The following is a 21,141-nucleotide window of genomic DNA, read 5'->3' as shown; positions in this document are numbered from 1 at the left end:
TGATTGAAACAAATGTGCCAGTTTAGTCAGGCATTTTGAAAACTCCTACCAAGAATAAATGTGGAACAGGAGTATTGAATTTTGTACATGGGCTAATAAAGTTAATTATGTGATTCAGTTCATCATTCTGGAAGTATTTTGTGGACTGAGGGAATCTTTTATTTTTCCTGTAGTGTAATAGATTTGTATTTCTATACCTACTCACCTGGGCTTAATTTTCACTAAAACCTAAATTTGAGATAGCTGGCAGACACTGGGACTAGAGAAATCTAGGCCAGGGAAAAGAATGATCTAGGCCAGGTAGGACTTTTATTTATTTATTTATTTTTTGAGCGTAGTTGCAGTCAGTTCCATTAGCGGGGGGGGGGGGGGGGGGGGGGTCTCTTTACTTTCTTTTTCACTGTTAACACCTGCCTTTTAGCTTCTATTTTGTTAATGAGACTGGGTTTCTGGGAAGTGCTAATTACTTATTATGCCATTCCTGCAAGAAATTATGGGCCACTGTCATAGGCATTCTTGTATATTGTTTACAAAAGAGAACTAGAATTTATCCATGTTTCATCCTGTGATTGGTGAGGAGTATAAAACTTTACCCTTGTTTCAAACTTATCACCAAGTGCATGATGTTTTCTTACATAGCCAGTGTTCTACAGAGAATAGAAATTGCAGTCTTCCTCTATTTTAATGGAATTTAGACTGTTTTTCAGGTAGCCTAGGTGTAAAGTGATGTTGATTGACTCAGAACCACAAGTTAGGTTGGAGGAGAAAGAAGTATGTACAAGAATTCCTTTAGTGTTTTAGATGATACAAATAAGTAATAATCTTACCTAAAATGTAGGAGAGGATGGTATACTACTTTTTCAGGTTTATCTTTAAATTAGTAAGTATTCTTGAGGAGCTACTATCAATGATAAGTTCACATGAAAGATACTTCGTATATATTACACTTAGATAAAGATAGCAATTTTCAACATAAGATCTTTTCTAGGCATTAAAGTAGAATGGAGATTGCTATCCACAACCAAACTACTGTATCAAATGAAAACTTTTTAGCAAAATTAGTACAAATCAAAAGTAACTTCTCATTTTTTTTGCCTCTTGTTATAGGTTTGACACTTGTTTCTTTTACTTAGATTCTTTTTACCTTGGAAAGCTTTCTAAAAAGTGCCTCTTTTCCTATTTTTCTTCAGTGATTGTTCTACCACTTCTGTGGTCACATGATAAAAATGACCTCTTTTTTTTTTTTTTTTTTTTTTTTTAATTTTTTTTAACGTTTATTTATTTTTGAGACAGAGAGACAGAGCATGAACAGGGGAGGGGCAGAGAGAGAGGGAGACACAGAATCTGAAACAGGCTCCAGGCTCTGAGCTGTCAGCACAGAGCCTGACTCGGGGCTCGAACTCATGGACCGCGAGATCGTGACCTGAGCCGAAGTCGGCCGCTTAACCGACTGAGCCACCCAGGTGCCCCAAAAATGACCTCTTAATTGTGAATTAATTCTGAATCAGCGGTTAATTTTCTTTGAATGAATGTATCTTATGCAGTTAGATGGGTGTATTTCTGAAAAATAGTGAACTTTATCGAATCATTGAAAATACTCCATTAAAACATCTAGTAAAGCCCTGCCACTAATCTTGAGTAAAGTTTTTTTGTGTCTGCAGAGAATATGATTAATCTCTAGTTTTTATTGTGTAATTTTAGATTTTCATGTTAGATTTTCTAAATTGGTGTGTATGCCTCTTAAATCAGTACTGGATTTCAAAGGTCGCATTTAGATGATGTTGGAAAGATAGGGTTGAGATGTTGTTAGCTTGCTTGTCTTGTCACCTCAGCTTCATAAATGTTTTTTCTTGGCTTGGTTTAGATGTGCATTTTTATAGATGTCATTTTTTAAAAAATCTGGTAGAGGTAGTTTGATTATTAGAGTTTTATTTTGCTTGTGATCAAGTTGTTACCCTAATTTTGACAAACCATGGTTTTGAGTTAATAATTGATACCCATTGTACTTGGTTTTAAAATCACCAAATTTAGACATGCATTTGTAATACCTTTAAATTTACAGCTGACAGAGTCCCTACAAGTGTCAGAATTAGTTTTCTTGATGCTTGGTATTAATGAATTAATTGCCATGAGTTTTTCCTCTTTCCTCTTTTTCCCATATGTACCACCCATCAAATTTTGACAGCCTTTTTTTTCTTTGTTTAGCATAAGTAACTTCACTTGACCTTGAAGCTGGAAATGTGAGATTTGCCAATTTAATCCCATCATTATTATAGTCCATCAGTAGTGCATTTTTTTTGTAGAGAGATTTGCTAGACCATAAGCCTCAATGTTGCTCAGATGCATATTTTTTGCATATAGTTTAAATTTTAGCTATAGGAAGTGGTTTTTTTTGTTTTTTATAACATGTAGTTTAAAGTTTTAGCTATAGGAAGTGTATTTTTTGTTTTCTTATTTTTGTTTCTGTTTTTTGAATTGAGAGGCAAATCACTTGATTTCTAATGGCAAGGGAATTATCAGATATTGCCTTGGCTTGATTAATATAAGACATGGTTATTTAGGATGCTTTAGAGATTTTGCAGATTTTTTCTTACAGAAGCATTTTAATATTTTAAAAAGAGAAATTTTAACTTTTACCAGTATTAAGATGAATTTTTAAAATACTGTGACTTTTTTCTCCCTTAGAACTTAAAAGACTGTAACTTTTTTTTTTTTTAATTCTATAATCTTGTAAGTTTGATTTGGTTCATCTTCTGCTTTAGGAAAGACAACAACATGTGGAAGCTGTTGAATTAGAAGCTAAAGAAGTTCTCAAAAAATTATTTCCAAAGGTGTCTGTTCCTCCTAATTTGGTAAGATTGATTTTTATTTCTTTGCACATGTCATCTTTATCATTATTCAAGGAAGTTGTAATGAGCATTCTGCACTTGGTTCACAAGTACATCTATTCCTTAATCTTTTCCATTTTTAACTTAGGGTGCTTTTGAGTAGGTAAGATAAATAACTTGGTTCAAAACTCATTTCTCTTTATACAACTGATACTTTTGTTGTATGCTACAAAATTTACGTAATATATTATTTAGAGGATCATAAGCATATTTGGGAAAGAAAAATTTCTTAATGTTTACTAAATCAGTAATGTTTTTAATGGCTTTATTCAAAATAGAGCTTAATTTTAAATGATTGCTTCTTAGTTTTAGGAGCACTTTATTTTCTAATTAAATGTGTTTAATACTTTGAGGCTTTTTTTTCTTTTCAAAACTCAACATCTGTTAACTTCTTTAAGCAAAAGGCTTGAGGGTAGTACAGAACAGCTTGCTTTACTTGAGGTTAAATGAGAAAAGTTGCTTTGATTCACAGAATTATTACAGTGAATATTTGAGGCAGAGAAAGTGAGTGTGCACGTAGTTTTGTAAAATGGTGTTGTAGGTCTTTTTTTAAAAATTTTATTTTAATGGAAAATTGTATACACACTCAAAAGTAGAATAGTGTAATGAGCCTGATGTACCCCCTTCCATACATCAATACACAGTCTTGTTTTACCTCCTTTCCTGTACTTTCTAGATTATTTTGAAAGAAATCAAACATCAAAGCATTTCATCAATAGCTATTTTAGTATGTATTTCTAAAAGATAAGGATTCCTTTAAAAAAATTACATGAAAAAAATCTTTAATTTCATACATTTTGTCAATACATTTCTCCATTTGTTATATAAATTTTTAATTTTAATGAAATAACCACTTACTTTAGTTTGCTGTTTTCTTTTTAATGTTTATTTATTGTTGAGAGAGAGAGGCAGACCAAGCATGAGCTGAGGAGGGACAGAGAGAGAGGGAGACACAGAACCGAAGCAGGCTTCAGACTCTGAGCTGTCAGCACAGAGCCCACCGCAGGGCTTAAACTCATGAACCATGAGATCATGACCTGAGCTGAAGTCGGACACTAAACCAACTGAGCCACCCAGGCGCCCCACCACTTACTTTAGTTTGTTTTAATCAGGACCTTAAGTAAGGTCAATATGTAATTGGTTTAAGATGTCTCTTAGATTTTTTTTTTTTTTTTTTTTTTTTAAATTCCATGGATCCCCTCCTAAATGTCAGCAACACCCCTTCTCTCTCTCTCTTTTTTAAAACCTAATGGTTTCATATGAAGTTTCCTAGTCTGGATTTAGCTGACTCCACCCTTGTAGTGTCAGTGTGTTCTCTGTCCTTTGTATATCTCATAAATTGCTGGTCCATAGAGGCCTGATTAGATTCAGATTCAATACTTTGGACGTAGGGTGGAGTAGGGCAATATTTCATGGGCAGTGTTGTGCACTTCTGTCATGAAGTCTATAAATGTCTGCTTGTCTTTCTTCGGCCCATTGGAACTTATTTAGGCTGGCTATCCAATCCTTTTGACAAAGCAGTGCTATGTCAACATTTTCTACCTTAAACTTGGAATCAACTGTTTCTCCAAGGAACTCTTGGCTCTTTCTGTGGGCACTAGGTGTGGTATAAATAAACTTAACGGCCTGTTCTACGTGTAGTTTGAGTTTAGCTCTTGTTCTCAGATTATATCTACATACAGTCTAAGTTGAACTTGTACGAGAAGCAACAATTCTTTTGTTTCCTTTGTAACTGTTGAGGATACATTCAGGTTTGATCAGTTTGGTAGATCTCTACCACTGTGGGTTTAACTGATGAGATAACTTGCACTGGATAGGCAAATGGATACATTGTCAGTTCTAGTGCTGGTCTTAACTTTGAACCTAGAAGAAGGGGTTGTTATTCATCTATTTTATATTTTTTCTTTTGTGGCCATAATGTGTTCCCACTTTAATTTTATTACTTAATGGAAAAAAAATACTTTTGTGGCCATAAAGTATTCCCACTTTAATTTTATTACTTAATGGAAATAAAATTTGGGGATTGATTTCTTTGACAGTATTTTTATGAGCCAAGAGAGTTAATGATTTATAATATCTATTCTTTTTTTTAATTTAAAATTTTTTAATGTTTATTTTTGAGAGGTAGAGAAAGAGACAGAGTGTGAGCAGGGAAGGGGCAGAGAGAGAGACAGAGAGACATAGAATCTGAAGCAGGCTCCAGGCTCTGAGTTGTCAGCACAGAGCCCGACGCGGGGCTTGATACCACAAACTGTGAGATGATGACCTAAGCCAAAGTCGGACACTTAACTGACTGAGCCACCCAGGCACCCCTTGTAATACCTATTCTTGAAAGATTGTGTAAGATCACCAGCATTAAAAATCCTTTTTTATGTAACAGATTTATTCTTACCAACGGTATTACCCACCCTCAATAGCCAAATGTTTTTGACACTATAAATGTTTATAAATCGCCGTTAGACTTGGATGATGATATTTGGCTTTGGTTCATCCACTTGTTAAAAGTTGAATATTTCTGCATGTAGTCTATATTTGAGGAATATATTAACTATACCTCTTAGAGTGTAGTGTTTTAGGTTTTTAAAGGTATGAAGGATAGGATAATTTATTTAACTTAAGATAATAAAGCAGCTTTAAATTTAATCTTAAGCCAATATAGTCAGGTATAAAAGGACTTGTATACCTGAAGTATAATCCTTTTACTGTTTTCTTTTGTTTTTGTGCTAAGCAAATCCTTATAGGAGAGATCTAAACTATATAACCTAGAGGAATGTTTACAAACATTAAGCAACTAAATTAGCTTTTCAGCTGGCTAACTTTTATTGAATCCTGGTATTTGAAGCTAAGTAAGATTTTAATAGTACATTTATTCTTGGATCAAATTTATAACATGAGAGTGTTTTTCTTTTTTTTTAATAGAGACTCTTGACTAATTTATACTGTGGGGTATTGTATTGTGGGGGTGATCTCAGCATCCGGTTTTATTGTTTTTTTTTAATTCTTATTTGATAGAGTATAGAGAATCCTGATTCAGCACATAAGTAATGCTTGATGTTAGAGCAGTTAATAGAAATTTCATGTGTGTTCTTTTTTCTTGGAGTAAATTAAACCAAGGACTTTAAATCAAATTTCCTCTTCTTCTTCTTTTTAGGTATTTGTTAACAAATACTCTTTACCAGAGTTTAAAATTTGGATAAGAAGCATTAAAAATGTAGCACAATTTGTTCTAAAATTTAGAATAATTACTAAAACCAAAACATATGCCTGGGTTTGCATCCATTTAACCTATTAGCACAAATAGAGTTTTTGTTATTTTTAAACAAGTAAATGTTTGTGTATTCTTATCACTTCTCATTATGATTTTAAAAACACTTCATAATACATATTTATTTTGAGGTATGTTCAGAATCTTATGGAGCATCTTCATGGAGTTTGAAATCCTCTGAATTGAGTATTTTCCATTGAACTTTCAGTTTGAGAACTCGGGTTACTTAGTTTTTGAGAACTGGTTTATCTGAAAAAAGTTTTGAAAATTCTTTCTCTGTTTTAAAGATTGAATCTGTTAGTCCTGGCACTATTTAAGTGGTAGAGGCTGGAATTAAGTGAGCCTAGATCTCTATCTAAGTCCTGAATTCAGTTGCCGATAACCTTGGTCAAAGTAAATAAGATTTGATTTTGATGGTAGTACCTAGGTATATTTTTAGTGTTTATTTTCAAATCTGGGTTAGGTACAATTTACACAGTTTATTTTTCTTCGAAATTTCCAGAGAGGTGGTTTCTTTCATAGTCCTCTAGTTTGGTTATTTAAAATTTTGTCCCTATTTCGTTTAGGTATTTTTGGAAATTGCTTATTTTGACTTTTCTTTGTTACAGAATTATCGTGAATGGCTGCATGGATTTGAAAAGAAGGCAAAAGAATGTGTGGCTGAAACTTCAAGTTCAGAGGAGGTTAAGGTTAGTTCAAGAAATGAAGTATCTCTGTTTTAACCGACATGGAAAAATGAAGTAAATCCGAATTTACCTTTATGAGTGTGGAACAATAAAGTATATATTATAAGTAGAATAATGACCTTTTGAGAAAGTGTAAGAAAGTGATTTCATTTTGAATAAATTTTGGTAGAAATGCCACAAGTCTTCATTGCATTTGGTACATATACAAAGCTAATGTTTGCTGTTTTTTTAACTCTGTATTGTAATCACTTCTAAAACTGTATATTTAACTATCTCTTACTCTGTTTTTAGTCTGTTTAAAAAGTAAAGATCAGTTGAGGTAGGTAGGTAGAAACTGACTGGTTTGCTAAAGTATCCCCAAATACATCATTAAGAGTGTTCAGAATCTAGATGTGTCTTTATCTTTGCTAATGTTTGGAAGATATTTTGTATCTCAAGTGGCATGAATAAAATCCTCTTTTCCATGTGTGTGTAGCATAGGTGTTGTGACTTGACTTCACCTGTGGGTCTGCTTTGATTTTACCATCCTGCTAAAGAGCGATAAGCCTATTTATTATAAAATTGTGTAATATATTTTATAATAATCAGACTCAGGGAGTTTTATTAGTGAAGACTGAGTGACCAAAAAGGTCATTGAACTTTATTTTTACTTAAGAAGGTTGAAATGTAGTGTTTCACCATAAAGCAGTCAGAAATCATTTGTCAAAATATACCATTAAATACTGCAACAAATTTGAAGTACACAGTTTCCTGGTAAAACTAGAGAATTTTTCTTTATTTTATTCTCTGTAGGTTCTAGAGCACAAGCTGAAAGAAGCTGATGAAATGCACACATTGTTACAGCTCGAGTGTGAAAAATATAAATCCGTCCTTGCAGAAACAGTAGGAAATGATTTTTAGTTTACATTTTAGTTTTATTTTTAAATTATTAACGTATTCCTTAGAGTCTTAAATACTGATCTTGTTATTAGAACATGAATTTTTCAAAACAACCATTCTTTTGCCCATAGGAAGGAATTTTACAGAAGCTACAGAGAAGTGTGGAGCAAGAAGAAAACAAATGGAAAGTTAAGGTCGATGAATCACAGAAGACTATTAAACAGGTATTTACAAAAGAAAAGCATAGTGCAGTAGTTCTGAAGAATGTGGGCCCTGGATCAGTAACATCAGTGTAATGTGGAAACTGGTTAGAAATGCTTTTTCTTGGCCCCACCTGAGGTTTTCTGAATATGAAACTGTGGGGACAGCAGTCTGTGTTTCAAGCACCCCCACAATGGATTCTAATGCCCACCCAAGTTTGAGAATCACTTGTTTAGTGTACGACCAGACAGTAGTGATAGAGGATGTAAAGTGCTTTGAACATAGGCAAAGAATTTGGGGTTCAAAATAAGCTTTTCATTGGGGCGCCTGGGTGGCTCAGTTGGTTAAGCGGCTGACTTTGGCTCAGGTCATGATCTCACGGTCCGTGAGTTCAAGGCCTGCGTTGGGCTCTGTGCTGACAGCTCAGAGCCTGGAGCCTGTTTCAGATTCTGTGTCTCCCTCTCTCTGACCCTCCTCCATTCATGCTCGCGCGCGCGCGCTCTCTCTCTCGCTCTCTCTCTCTCTCTCTCGCTCTCTCTCTCTCTCTGTCTCAAAAATAAATGTTTAAAAAAAAATTAAAAAAATAAAAGCTTTACAGCATTGATATGTGATCCATGATACAGTATTCAAGAAAAACTTCTTTTCATGTGATCTGAATGTTACTGTAATTTTTCTCCCATTTATTTGGCTGTGGTAAAGGGTGTCATCTCTGTGGTAGTCATCTTTGTATGGTGACAGATAGTAACTAGACTTTGGGGGCCATTTTGTAATGTATGAAAGTAATCGAATCACTATAATGTACACCTGAAACTAACAGGATATTGTATGTCAATTATACTTCAATAAAAATATGTAATAATCACTTGTTTTCCGGTGCCAACCTGTGCAAAATCTAGGGTTGCCAATGGTATTCTATGTTAATGCGTTTGGGGATTAAATACAGCCAGTTATTAGTTGATTGTTTTAAAAAAATTCAGCACTTTTAGCTAGGCCTTAATATCATGCAAATGGGGTGGGTTTGACTACTGGTTAAATCAGATGTCATACTCTCATATTTAAGGTCTTTTAAAATTCAGTATGATTTTAAATGAGATACATTTCAGAACCTCTGAAGTGTCTGCTTAAACTGCAACAAGGTTTACATGGTCATATGATTGTTTCGCATTTCAGATGCAGTTGTCATTCACATCTTCAGAACAAGAGCTAGAGCGATTAAGAAGAGAAAGTAAAGATATTGAAAATGTATGTTACTTCATCACTTGTAACCTGTGGACTCATTTTTAGTATTAAGGGTTGTCTTAAGATTTATGTGTTAAGATTTCTGTTATCTAATGATGCAGTTGTTATGCTTTTAAGAATATCATGGGTAGTGTTTGAGATGATAAAGTGTTATGTTTGTGTTATAACTTTTCATTATGGGGGAGCATCGTGAAAGGAGATCTTAAATATGTTAACTTTTCCTTCTTTGTTGCTTTGCCAGCTGAGAAGAGAGCGAGAGCATTTGGAAATGGAACTAGAGAAGGCAGAACTTGAGCGATCTACCTATGTTACGGAAGTCAGAGAGGTACTTACAGTAGAACTTTTTCTACCTTGCTTCTCAATTTAAATGAAGTTTATAACAGTGATAGCATTTCCGTAGAAGTTGTTTGTGGCGGAGCTTCCGAGTAGCATACAAAACATGGGATATCATAAGGAGATCAATCTTAAACTCTAAACTTCATTGCAGCTGAAAGATCTGTTGACTGAATTGCAGAAAAAACTTGATGATTCATATTCTGAAGCAGTAAGACAGAATGAAGAGCTAAATTTGGTAAGAAGCTTGTTCTCCACTGGGTATCAAGTAGGCTCTGAAAACACTTGTGTTGACATGTGGAGAAGCCATCCAGACTTCTCCTTGCTAACCTCTTTAGCTTGGCATTTTTGTAAGTTTAAGATAATCTTCATATTCTGATGACTTCCTAAGATGATCTTTCTTTTCTTTACTCCTAAGATGACCCCTCCTTTCTTAGCTCCTCTAACAATAGCATGTTGGGCTTGCAACTCTTCTCCAGAAAAAATTTCTGTGTTTTATAAAACCTGTTTCTTGGACAGCATTATTTTCAGTGAATAAAGAAGTGAATCAGACAGCTAAATATTGGCTGAATTGTGAAGATTGTTTTCTCAGTTACCATGCTTAACTGGACCTCTTACTTTCTAACCTGGAAGGAGATTATTGAAGGTTGAAGATACGTCTTCTTCATTCAAGGATGATAATTCATTCCATATTTTAACTGGTCTTTCTGTAGATTATAGATAACAAAAAGCTTGTGAAAATTCTTTATCATTATTATAACATTTAGAGCATGGTAATTCTAATCTATAGACGTAAAGATAACTAAGTTTAGCTAAATGCCTTACAAAACATAGAGTACCCTGTATTCCCACTCTTAAATTTTCTGGAAATTTACACTGATTATGACAAGCTTAGTTGTTAGATAAATAGGACTATCTTGTTGTATGTTTCAAACAATCATGTCTTTCTGTGACTTAAAAATTGTTATAGCACATGACTAGATTTAAAGTACTTGGATAAACTCTAGGAAGATTATAAGATTGTGAGTTCCTCTTAGCCCAAATTAATCCTGCACACTTTGGAACTTTCTTATACTGCTGTGTATATCAAAGAAAACTTCTTAACTCACTCATTTGGCTGGTCTTCTGTGTTATGGCAGTGATTTATGGGAATGAGTTTTCAAAGTAGGCCTCTTTGAAATGTACACATTTGAGCCCTTCCCCTGCCCTCCCCTTTAGTTTTGAAATAAAATTTTGGTTTTTACTTATCTTCATTTTACTTTAATTAAGTCATTTCCACTGCAGTGTGACTGGTTTTATACATATGCTTACTATTATATTGCACAGATTGGGACTGAGATTGTGTCACAGCTACAAGCCATAAGGCCTACCCTACAATGTGTTGTTAAAAAATGTTTAACTACTATTGTTAGAGATCTTACTTTTTAAAAATTTTATTTTTAAGTTTATTTTTGAGAGAGAGAGAGAGAGAGAGAGTGAGCAGGGGAGGGGCAGAGAAAGAGGAAGACAGAGGATCTGAAGCAGGCCTTGCCCTGACAGCAGAGAGCCCAATGTGGGACTTGAACTCACGAAATGTGAGACCATGACGGGAACTGAAGTTGGAAGCTCAACCAACTGAGCCACCCAGGCACCCCAAGATTTTACTTTTAACTTTGGTCCTAGGTAGCTGACTCCAACGGTAGTATCGAGCCCATAGGATTATAGTTTAGTCTTCATTTGGCCTGATGTTCTCTTTGTAGTTTTTACGTACTTCCATTAAGAGACCATTTTAAATGGTATTTGTTTCTTATTTTTGCCTTGAATCTTCATTTGAGTCTTCTTTTTGTTTGCTCAGGATAACTGTTGCCACATTTTAAGATAAAATAATTTTGTTTTCCTGTACATACTTTGTGTGTTTGGAATAATCTCTCTGATGTACTAAATTAGAGTTAGGTAAAGGAGCAAAAACTGAAGCATTTGGGTATTTAAATAGAGTTCCCAAAATCAAATTTCCACATGAAAAGTCCCTCACTAATTTTCTCTCCAGTCTGAAGGTTAGGATCTTCTATTTCCCCTTTATGGGTCTTGAGGAACTGTTTGGAAATTTAGGCCAATGGGTGCGAGGCAAGGTCAGTTAACCTGATGACTTTAATAAGAAAGTTATTTTTTTGTCAGTATAATCCCTTTCCCTTATTCATATTTAATTGGAACATTTATCATGAGAAAAGGTATTATATACTGACACTAGAGTTTATGGAACTTTACAACTATTTTGACAAAGTGGTTGTTGAGACATATCTTAAGATATCTCTTGTATAATTAGGCCATTGTGGTCTTGCACTGATCTCTTCAGTGATGTTTTAAAGGATTATCAACTTCTAAATTTTTAAGTTTTCATTTTACTGTATTTGTAATCTTCTGTTCAATGTCTTTTAAAATATTACACAGTTGACTCTTAACTGGAGAGGTCAAGAAAGCCTTAAAAAACTAATTAGTAAAATTTCTGACTACTTGCCTTTTAATTCGGAATAATTTAAATATGAACGAAGTACTTAATGAATAGTGATTAAGTAACACTTTTTAAAGGCCCTTTACTGGAATGTGATGGTTTTGTTTTTACATTTGCAGTTTTCTATTCTAAACTCTAGTTTGTTTCTATAGCTTTTCTTATATTTAGCTTTACAGATGGGAACCTCCACCGCTTAGCTTTTCTATACATCTGGTGCAGCATATTGGCTAATCCACTGTGCATAATAACTGTTAGCGATCCCATTCTTTCTCATTCATTCTTCTAGAGGTCTCAGCACAATCAAAGAAGGATGCAGATTAAGTTAACTGTGGTGTTCCTTTATTTTTACAGTTAAAGACACAGTTAAATGAAACACTCACAAAGCTTAGAACTGAACAAAGTGAAAGACAGAAGGTAGCTGGCGACTTGCATAAGGTAAGATGTGGCTTGTCCTGAAGATGCCATATCATCATACTGTGTTGTGCTTTGAATCTTAAGCAAACACACTGCTAATTGTAGATTTTTTTTTTTTTTTTTTTTTTTTTTTTTGCACATTAATGTGTTTATAAATTGAAGCTGTTTTACAGTCACATTTTTGGAACAAAAATTTTGGCTTGTTTTTCCATTATTCTTAATTTGCTTCATTATTTCAACACATTTATATAAGTACTTGCTTTATGAAGTACAGATTAAGTTTTAAATTTGAGTGAAGGTACTCTTAAAAATTTGGTTACATCCATTTATTGTTTTGTTGAGATTTGCTTATGTAGTTGCTTACAAAGCATGTTTCTTTAGATTTTTATAGATCTAAAAGATGTTTCAGAAATTTGTGCCTTTTGTTTCTTTGTAGAAGTACACTTTCTTTGTCTCATATAAATGGGCAGTTTTTAAGATTACATTTCTTTTTACATTAGGTTAATAAGTTATTTGTAATTGTTAGATATTTTTAGTAATGCAGCTTACATATGCTTATATCAGCTGCTTTAGAGTCTGTGTTGTGGGAGTCATTAGCAAAACAAATATGTCACTTTTTTAAAAGTTGAGAGAAATATTTTTATTTGTTCTGTATGATATAGCTTGTAATTGTTATCTAGAAGCCTAGGAATCTATAGAGTACGTTTAGCATGATGGAAAACACAATCTAGGAATTCAGAATAGCTTTAAGTTACTTTGGTGTTAGTGTTATCAGAACATAAAATGTGAACTCAGGATGTTTTGTATCAGCTCAAACTTAGATATGTGATACATTGTCAAGGATGAGCAATCTGATTTACTTTGATATGTGCTTTTTTTTTTTTTTTTCAACGTTTTTTTTTTAATTTATTTTGGGGACAGAGAGAGACAGAGCATGAACGGGGGAGGGGCAGAGAGAGAGGGAGACACAGAATCGGAAACAGGCTCCAGGCTCCGAGCCATCAGCCCAGAGCCTGACGCGGGGCTCGAACTCACAGACCGCGAGATCGTGACCTGGCTGAAGTCGGACGCTTAACCGACTGCGCCACCCAGGCGCCCCTGATATGTGCTTTTAATTTTTGACCTTGATCAAAATATACAACGTGCGCTTTTAGCCTAGCAGTTTGGTTTCTCAGATACTAAGGATATTAAACAGGTGCTTAAAGATAAGGATGTGCCGTGTTACTTACAACAGAAATACTGTGCAACATTTGATTGGAAATGCACATAAATATTTATTGATATAAAAAGTTAACAAAAATACTTTGTGAAACAAACAAGTATAAAACAGCATGTATGTTAAAATCCCATTTATATGAAAGTTTCTGCCCATATTTTCTACTGTCGCAAGATGTATATACAAGAGGGATCTGGACAAGAGAGTCTGGGCAAACCCACTGACTTTTTTAGGATTTGTGGGGCATATATGGTTTCTCTCACATATTCATTTTTGCTGGTGTGCTTAACACAACGCTTTAAAAATGTAAAAACCACTCTTAGTTTGCGAGCTATACAAAGACAGGCTGTGTCCAGAATTGGCCGATGCCTTATCTAGACTAATAACCTAAATATCAACTGTGGTTATTTCTTTTTTAAATTTCTTTATACATTTTCTGTATTATTTGAACTTTTCAGACAATAAGCAGTGAGCATGTGTTTTTATAATCTGGTCAGGGAGGAAGCTGTTTTCATTTTGGAGAGAAAAACAATAGATTGGCTGTACCTGTATTTTGACATGAGCTTTATTTAATCTTGTACAGAATATGTAAGAAAATCGCTCATTTTTTTTTTCTCATATGTTTATCAGTTGTAGTATTTCGAGGCTACCATATTGTTTTCCTTACAGGCTCAACAGTCACTTGATCTTATCCAGTCAAAAATAGTAAAAGCTGCTGGAGACACTACTGTTATTGAGAATAGTGATGTTTCCCCAGACACGGTATGCGTTTTCTTTAACCGCACATCTCTAGGCTAATTACCTTGTAAATCACGTGAAGAATAAAAAGTGTGCAAGAACCATCTCTGACTTAAAAAATGTCTTTGTAACATATGTCCATCAGTTACATTGAATTCTTACCGAAAGCCATCTTTTCTATGATATATTTTATCTCTGAAGTGCAGTGTTTTTATTAAGTATGTTTTCACTTTAGCTTAATAAGGTGTTATATTCATTTTAATGTTTGTGTTGCAAGTATTATGGTATACTGCTTAAGAGTGTGGACTTTGGTAGACTGCCGCCTGGGCTTGAATCCTGACCCTGCTGCTTAGTAGCTTTGGACAACTTTCCTTAGCCTCTCTGTGCTTTAGTTGCCCCATCTGTGAAAGGCAGTGATAATAGTACCAATCCTATAGGATTGTTGAAGGGAATAAATGAGTTCCTATATAAAACACTTAGAATAGTCTGTAACATTTACAGTAGTGCCTAGCTCAGTATATGTGAACTTACTTTTACTGTTATGAATGTGCTTTCCTTTGGTGTCTGGCGAATTTTTTTCTGAAAAGAGAAATGGATTTATAACTGATATTCAGGGTCTAGATTGTTGCCTTTGTTGGCCTAGTAACATTTGTAACCTAGCTTTCTTTGGTGCAACCTTATTTGCACCCCTAGGTAGCAAGCAATATTTCTTTTTTAATGTTTGTTTATTTTTAAGAGAGACAGAGCGTGAGTGGGGGAGGGACAGAACATAAAAGAGAGAGAGAGGAAGACACAGATTCTGAAGCAGACTCCAGGCTCTGAGCTGTCAGCACAGAGCCCAACGTAGGGCTCAATCTCATAAACCGTGAGATCATGACCTGAGCCCGTTGGATACTTAACTGACTGAGCCACCCAAGTCCCTTGCACACACTATATTTCTTTATGTGGTTTTTGTTATTATTTGTTCTCATGTGATTTTCAGTATTTTTCATGTTTGTATTTAAAACAACAATAAAATATTTTCTATTTTGGTTGCAAATGCCTTTTCCTTATTCTGGAGTTTCTCATCACTTTCCCCTTCTCTTTAGGAGTCTTCTGAGAAGGAGACGATGTCTGTAAGTCTAAATCAGACTGTAACACAGTTACAGCAGCTGCTTGAGGCAGTAAACCAACAGCTCACAAAGGAGAAAGAACACTACTAGGCATTAGGTAAGGATAACTGAAGTGTCATTGTCTGTGGGTTATTGACACTGTGTATGTGAATGTGTCTGTAGCGTATGCTTGCCGTGAGTACAGAAGCTCTTGTTGCCCTAATGGAAATATTCCCCCTTTCTCACTCTCCGTACCTCCAGATGATAGCTTTAGGTTTCTTGGAGCTTTATTTCCATCTCTTACATATTTTGGTCTTGTGGCTTGGAGGGGGAAAATCCTTTTATTTTTGCCACCTTTGACCCTCTTATAAAACAGACTCTCTTGTAACTTGTTCACCTAGGTTTTGTTCATTGCATAATGTGTGCACCTGTTTCTTTAGTTTATCCTCATCTTCGTACTGGTACAGGATCTATGTGATTTTTTTTAATGACTTGGTAAAATAAAGTGACTAATGTTTTTACTGAGGTAAGATGCTGAATTGAAAATCAGATTATCACAATTTCTTTAAACTGGAAACCGAGTTTTACTTATGTGTGCTTATAGGGTAAAGAAATTCCCCCTTTTTTAATGTTTATTCATTTTTTGAGAGTGAGTGAGTGAGTGGAGGAGGGGCAGAGAGAGGGAGACACAGAATCCAAAGCAGGCTCCAGGCTCTGAGCCATTCTCATAGAGCCCGATGCAGGGCTCAAACTCACAAACTGTGAGATCATGACCTGGGCTGAAGTTGGAATTTTAACTGACTGAGCCACCCAGGCGCCCCAAGAAATCCCAGGTTTGTTTTTTTTTTGTTTTTTTTTTTTTTTTTTTTTTAACATTTATTTATTTTTGAGACAGAGACAGAGCATGAATGGGGGAGGGTCAGAGAGAGGGAGACACAGAATCTGAAACAGGCTCCAGGCTCTGAGCAGTCAGCACAGAGCCCGACGCGGGGCTCGAACCCACGGACAGTGAGATCGTGACCTGAGCCGAAGTCGGACGCTTAGCCGACTGAGCCACCCAGGCGCCCCAAGAAATCCCAGTTTTTAACTCCTGAAGTGAGAGTCTGAATTGAAGATAAATAAACCTATCATTAACCTAACCATGTTATGAAATTTTATTGCCCTCAGGATAGGTTAGGTGTCCTAGAAAAGTTGAGCGGGTCACCATTTTGATTACAGGGGCAGCAGTCTATCTCACTGTCATAGAACGATTGTCTTCTGATCTGTCCTGGCATAAAATCTCCTTTAAAATGCTATTTCAGGTCAGTTACCTCTAAAAGACTTTGTAGATAAACCCAGCTCATTCTTTTAAACTGCCAGCAAAAATAATTACTCCTTAATCTTTTATCCTTGGTAAGCTGATCTCTCCATAGCATATAAACTTCTGCCACATTACCTCCCTTCTCCAAATTGGAAAATAACTTGCTTCCTGTTTCATTGGGAAACTCTTTCTCTCATGTTTTCAGCCTTACTCTCTTTACTGCACATGTTCCTTCTGTAGTCTTAAAAACCTGTTCTGATGTCTTGTTTTAACCTCATACTTCCTTCAGGATACCACCTTAATTTTGTTTGTTTAACAGATATTCTTAAACAATTCTCACAGTATGCACTTCTCTACTTGCTGTTAACAGCTTCCTCTAGTCTAGAATACCATTCCAGTGAAAACTTTTTTGCTGGGGTCATTAGTGATTTCCTAATTGCTAGATCTGATACAGGACTTTCTTTTAATACTGAAAGTATAAGAAAGTATAATAGTTTTCAGTATAAAAACTGAAAATAGTTATGAAATATGCTGGAGTCAGGCCATAGGCCTTTGTGTGATAGGGAAAGGGCTTCATTTTTGAGAGCCTAAAAAATTCCAAGAATACTTACTATCCTTGTCTTTCAACCTTGTCAGTCGCATCTCTCCGTCATCTCAGAGGTGTTCTTTAATATTTCTTTTTCTTCCCAAACACATGGTTTGCTCATATTAAGTCTTGTGAACCTGTTTCTACATTGGTCTTCATCATATTAAGTTTGAGACTAAATACTGATTGATGGTAGTATAACACTTTAATTTTTCAGATTTGTTTTCTCTGATGTATGAAATTATAGTAACTTTTAAAATATATATATCCTGGCAGTACAACTAAAACTGAGCTATTGTTTGGCAGGTAGCTCCCCTGAGTGCTAACTCTTATCAGCTAATGAACAGAAGTCCAGGTTTGACAAGTGAAAGGGTGGTTGAGCATCAGCAGTGCATTGTGAAGGATAGGATGGATTGTATGAAGATCACCGTCCACCAGGCACTTGAGAACTCTGTCGTCTATAGGTTCTACCCGGCATTGACAGTGATAACACTTCCCTACACATCCGTTGGTTCCCACAGCTCTTCTTTGTGCCCTTTAAATGTTTATGTTACCAGGGGTGCCTGGGTCGCTCAGTCGGTTGAGCATCCGACTTCAGGTTATGATCTCACGGTTCGTGAGTTCGAGCCCCTCCCTGTCGGGCTCTGTGCTGACAGCTCAGAGCCTGGAGCCTGCTTCAGATTCTGTTTCCCTCTTTCTCTGATCCTCCCCCGCTCACATTCTGTCTCTCTCTCCCTCAAAATAAATGAACATTAAAAAAAATTTTTTAAATGCTTATGTTACCCTCAGTGTTTTAACTTTAGCCATCATTTTTGCTCAGTGTTTTCTCCCTCTCGTTGAACTCTCTTAAAACTAGTACTTATGATGAGAAAAAAATCCAAACTACTACCTGATGATTAAATTGGAAGTTTAATTTGCTTAATCATCAAAATGTAGATAATAGATTAATATCTGATGTCAGGAAAATTACTTCTTTTAAGTATACACCACAAGTACATATGAATTGTTCAAAATAATGCTGTACAGTTTTGATAAGGGAAAGACAACGTTTGAAAGACAAAAATGAGAGAGGTGATGACATGTAGTAATTTAGTTTTCTAAATCCTAATATATGTTACTTAGCATGTAGGGGTAGGTATATTGATCTTACAGACTTAATTTGTAAACCCTTAAGCCTTCTCTTCTCTTTTGGAAGTCTTCCTATCCATCTCCTATCCCTCCTCCCTCTCTCCCTCCCCAAAAGAGATTATCATTCCTTCCCTTTTTCATGAGTTGAGGTCATTTTTTTTAGGTTTGAACTGGCAACACTAGTACTTTATAGTATACCTTTTTTTTTGTTACCTATCTTTCAGATATCTATTTTTCTTTATGTTTCATGTTTGCCTAGCTTCTCAGTATTCAAAGTGTGTATCTGACCATATCAGAAGATTTTATTACTCCAGAGTCTTAGTCTGGGCTGCTATAACAAAAATCCCATAGACTGGGTGGCTTAAACAACATTTATATTTGATGGTTCTGGGGGCTGCAGAGTCCAAGATCAGGGCTGCAGCAGATTCTGTGCCTGGTGAGACCTTCCTGGTTTAAAGACGGTCATCTTCCCACAGTGTCCTTGTATGGCAGAAGGGGCAAGAGAGCTCTCTTCGATCTCTTTTAGAAGGACACTAATCCCATTCATGATGGTGGAGTCTTCCAAAGGCCTCGCTTCCAAATGCCATTGCATTGGGAGTTAGACTCTCAACATATAAATTTTGGGAGACACAAACATTCAGACCATAACATTCAGGTCCTGTTACCTTGGAACCAGGGTATGGAATCCTGGGGAGGTAGGACGATAATTTTAACAGCAGTCACTTTATGAGTGTGCTCCTAAGCATGAGCAGGCTTCTGACATGTGGTCATTCATTTAATCTTGACAACAACCTAGGACGGTAGATAGGTGGTATTATTATTATCATTATCATTATTATTGATTATTACCATTTTACAATGGACCCAAAGAGGTTCCTGTAATTTGCCCAAGGTCATGCAGCTGGTAACTGGGTGAGCTGGGATTTGAGTCGAGGTGATCTCTGCCCAGCACCTATGCTCTTAATCAGTACTTTTCTTCTCCTTTAATCCACGCATTCTGTGCTCTGACCCCTTTTGTTGCTGCTTTCTTTTCTCTTCATCTGGCTAATCCTTAGTTGCCAGCCTCTTCTTGCTCGTGTAGTCAATTCTGACTTTTTCCTAGTTGGTATTTGGTTTGTCAGTAGTGAATTGGAGAGGCTCTCGATGTTATCCAGAAAAAATTGAGGGGAAGTTTTGTGTATGTGTTTTGTATGTATGTTCATTCCCTACTCTTGTGTGACAAATAGATTTTTTTTGTGATGTAGTTGTGTCTTGTTTCTGAAAGAAAGATGTTCTTTTATAGCAGTATTGAAGCATAAAGACTAGTGTTCCAGATAAAAGCTGGCATTCATTTCTACGTGTTACACTGGCTATCACAGTGCTCAGGTTTTCATTTTCTGTGATATGTTTGCGTAGCACTTAATAATATCCTGTACCAGTGGGCTAGGTAGACTTTCTGATCCCCTACTAATCTTGTTTTCAATTAGAGAACATGATAACCAGTGAGAACTTTGCTTTTTAACTTTCTAATTCTTTTCCCCTCAACTTTTTATTTTGAAAAAGTTCACACATAAAGAAAAGCTGAGGGGCGCTTGGGTGACTCAGTCAGTTAAGCGTCTGGCTCTTGATTTCGGCTCAGGTCATGATCTTACACTTCGTGAGTTTGAGCCCCACATTGGGGCTCTGTGCTGACAGCGTGGAGCCTGCTTGGAATTCTCTCTCTCCCTCTCTCTCTGCTTGTCCCCTGCTCATGCTCGCTCTGTCTCAAAATAAATAAACTTAAAAAGAAAAGCTGAAAGAATGGTGCAACACTCATACATCCTTTACCTGCTTGATCTCTTTATGTGTATACATGTATTTTGTTGATGTCAAACCATTTGAAAGTAACTTACAGATACCATGACATTTTATCCCAAAGCACTTCAGTATGTATCTCTGAAGAACATAGTCATTCTCTTATAAATCCACAGTAGTATCCTTATCACATCCAAAAAAACAAAAACAAAAAAAAACCAAGAAACAAAAAAATCCCTCAAAAAAGCAGTAGTTCTATAAAATCATCCAGTATTAAAACCATATATTCAAATTTTTTCAATTTTACCACAGATACCTTTTTAGCTGTTTTTCCCAAACCAGTCACAATTGTATATGTTGTGTTTGGATAAGTCTTTTTAGTCTCTATAATGGCTTTTAAAGTTTCACTTCTTTTTTTCAACGTTTTTTTTTTTTTTTTTTTTAATTTATTTTTGGGACAGAGAGAGACAGAGCATGAACGGGGGAGGGGCAGAGAGAGAGGGAGACACAGAATCTGAAACAGGCTCCAGGCTCCGAGCCATCAGCCCAGAGCCTGACGCGGGGCTCGAACTCACAGACCGCAAGATCGTGACCTGGCTGAAGTCGGACGCTTAACCGACTGCGCCACCCAGGCGCCCCTTTTAAAGTTTCACTTCTTATAGTCATTTTATCTGACTTGGAAAGCTTCACATGACCTCAGAAAATCTCAGCCTGAAACTTTGTTCATTCATGGGGGAGAGTTGTAAATTCCAGTGCGCTTCACCTTATTAGCTTTATATTTTCTTGAGTAAAACTAATAAAAATGGATTCCAGGTGTTGTTCTTTTAAAAGTTTCCTTTTCTTTCTTTCTTTCTTTCTTTCTTTCTTTCTTTCTTTCTTTCTTTTTCTTTCTTCCTTCCTTCCTTCCTTCCTTCCT

The 21,141-nt window shown here is 35.7% G+C and overlaps 1 protein-coding gene across 16 annotated transcripts in view; it reads left to right on the top strand.

The window, feature by feature from the left end:
- KTN1 (kinectin 1) overlaps nt 1-21,141 on the top strand; it is a 108,195-nt gene that overhangs the window by 85,845 nt on the left and 1,209 nt on the right. For 10 of the 16 annotated variants that reach the window (XM_049612713.1, XM_049612711.1, XM_049612716.1 and 7 more), the window contains 10 exons: nt 2,763-2,852; nt 6,762-6,842; nt 7,632-7,721; nt 7,850-7,942; nt 9,090-9,161; nt 9,400-9,483; nt 9,646-9,729; nt 12,331-12,414; nt 14,279-14,371; nt 15,436-15,556. In XM_049612713.1, the coding sequence (XP_049468670.1) occupies nt 2,763-2,852; nt 6,762-6,842; nt 7,632-7,721; nt 7,850-7,942; nt 9,090-9,161; nt 9,400-9,483; nt 9,646-9,729; nt 12,331-12,414; nt 14,279-14,371; nt 15,436-15,549 (885 nt within the window). In that variant the 3' untranslated portion in view covers nt 15,550-15,556. Of the gene's footprint in view, nt 1-2,762; nt 2,853-6,761; nt 6,843-7,631; nt 7,722-7,849; nt 7,943-9,089; nt 9,162-9,399; nt 9,484-9,645; nt 9,730-12,330; nt 12,415-14,278; nt 14,372-15,435; nt 15,557-17,630; nt 18,021-21,141 lie in introns of those variants that run through there. The other 6 variants (XM_049612723.1, XM_049612720.1, XM_049612714.1 and 3 more) reach the window with 2 other exon arrangements.

Source organism: Panthera uncia, assembly GCF_023721935.1.
Source record: "Panthera uncia isolate 11264 chromosome B3 unlocalized genomic scaffold, Puncia_PCG_1.0 HiC_scaffold_1, whole genome shotgun sequence".
NCBI classification, from domain to species: Eukaryota; Metazoa; Chordata; class Mammalia; order Carnivora; family Felidae; genus Panthera; species Panthera uncia.
This window is presented reverse-complemented; position numbering and strand designations above follow the sequence as displayed.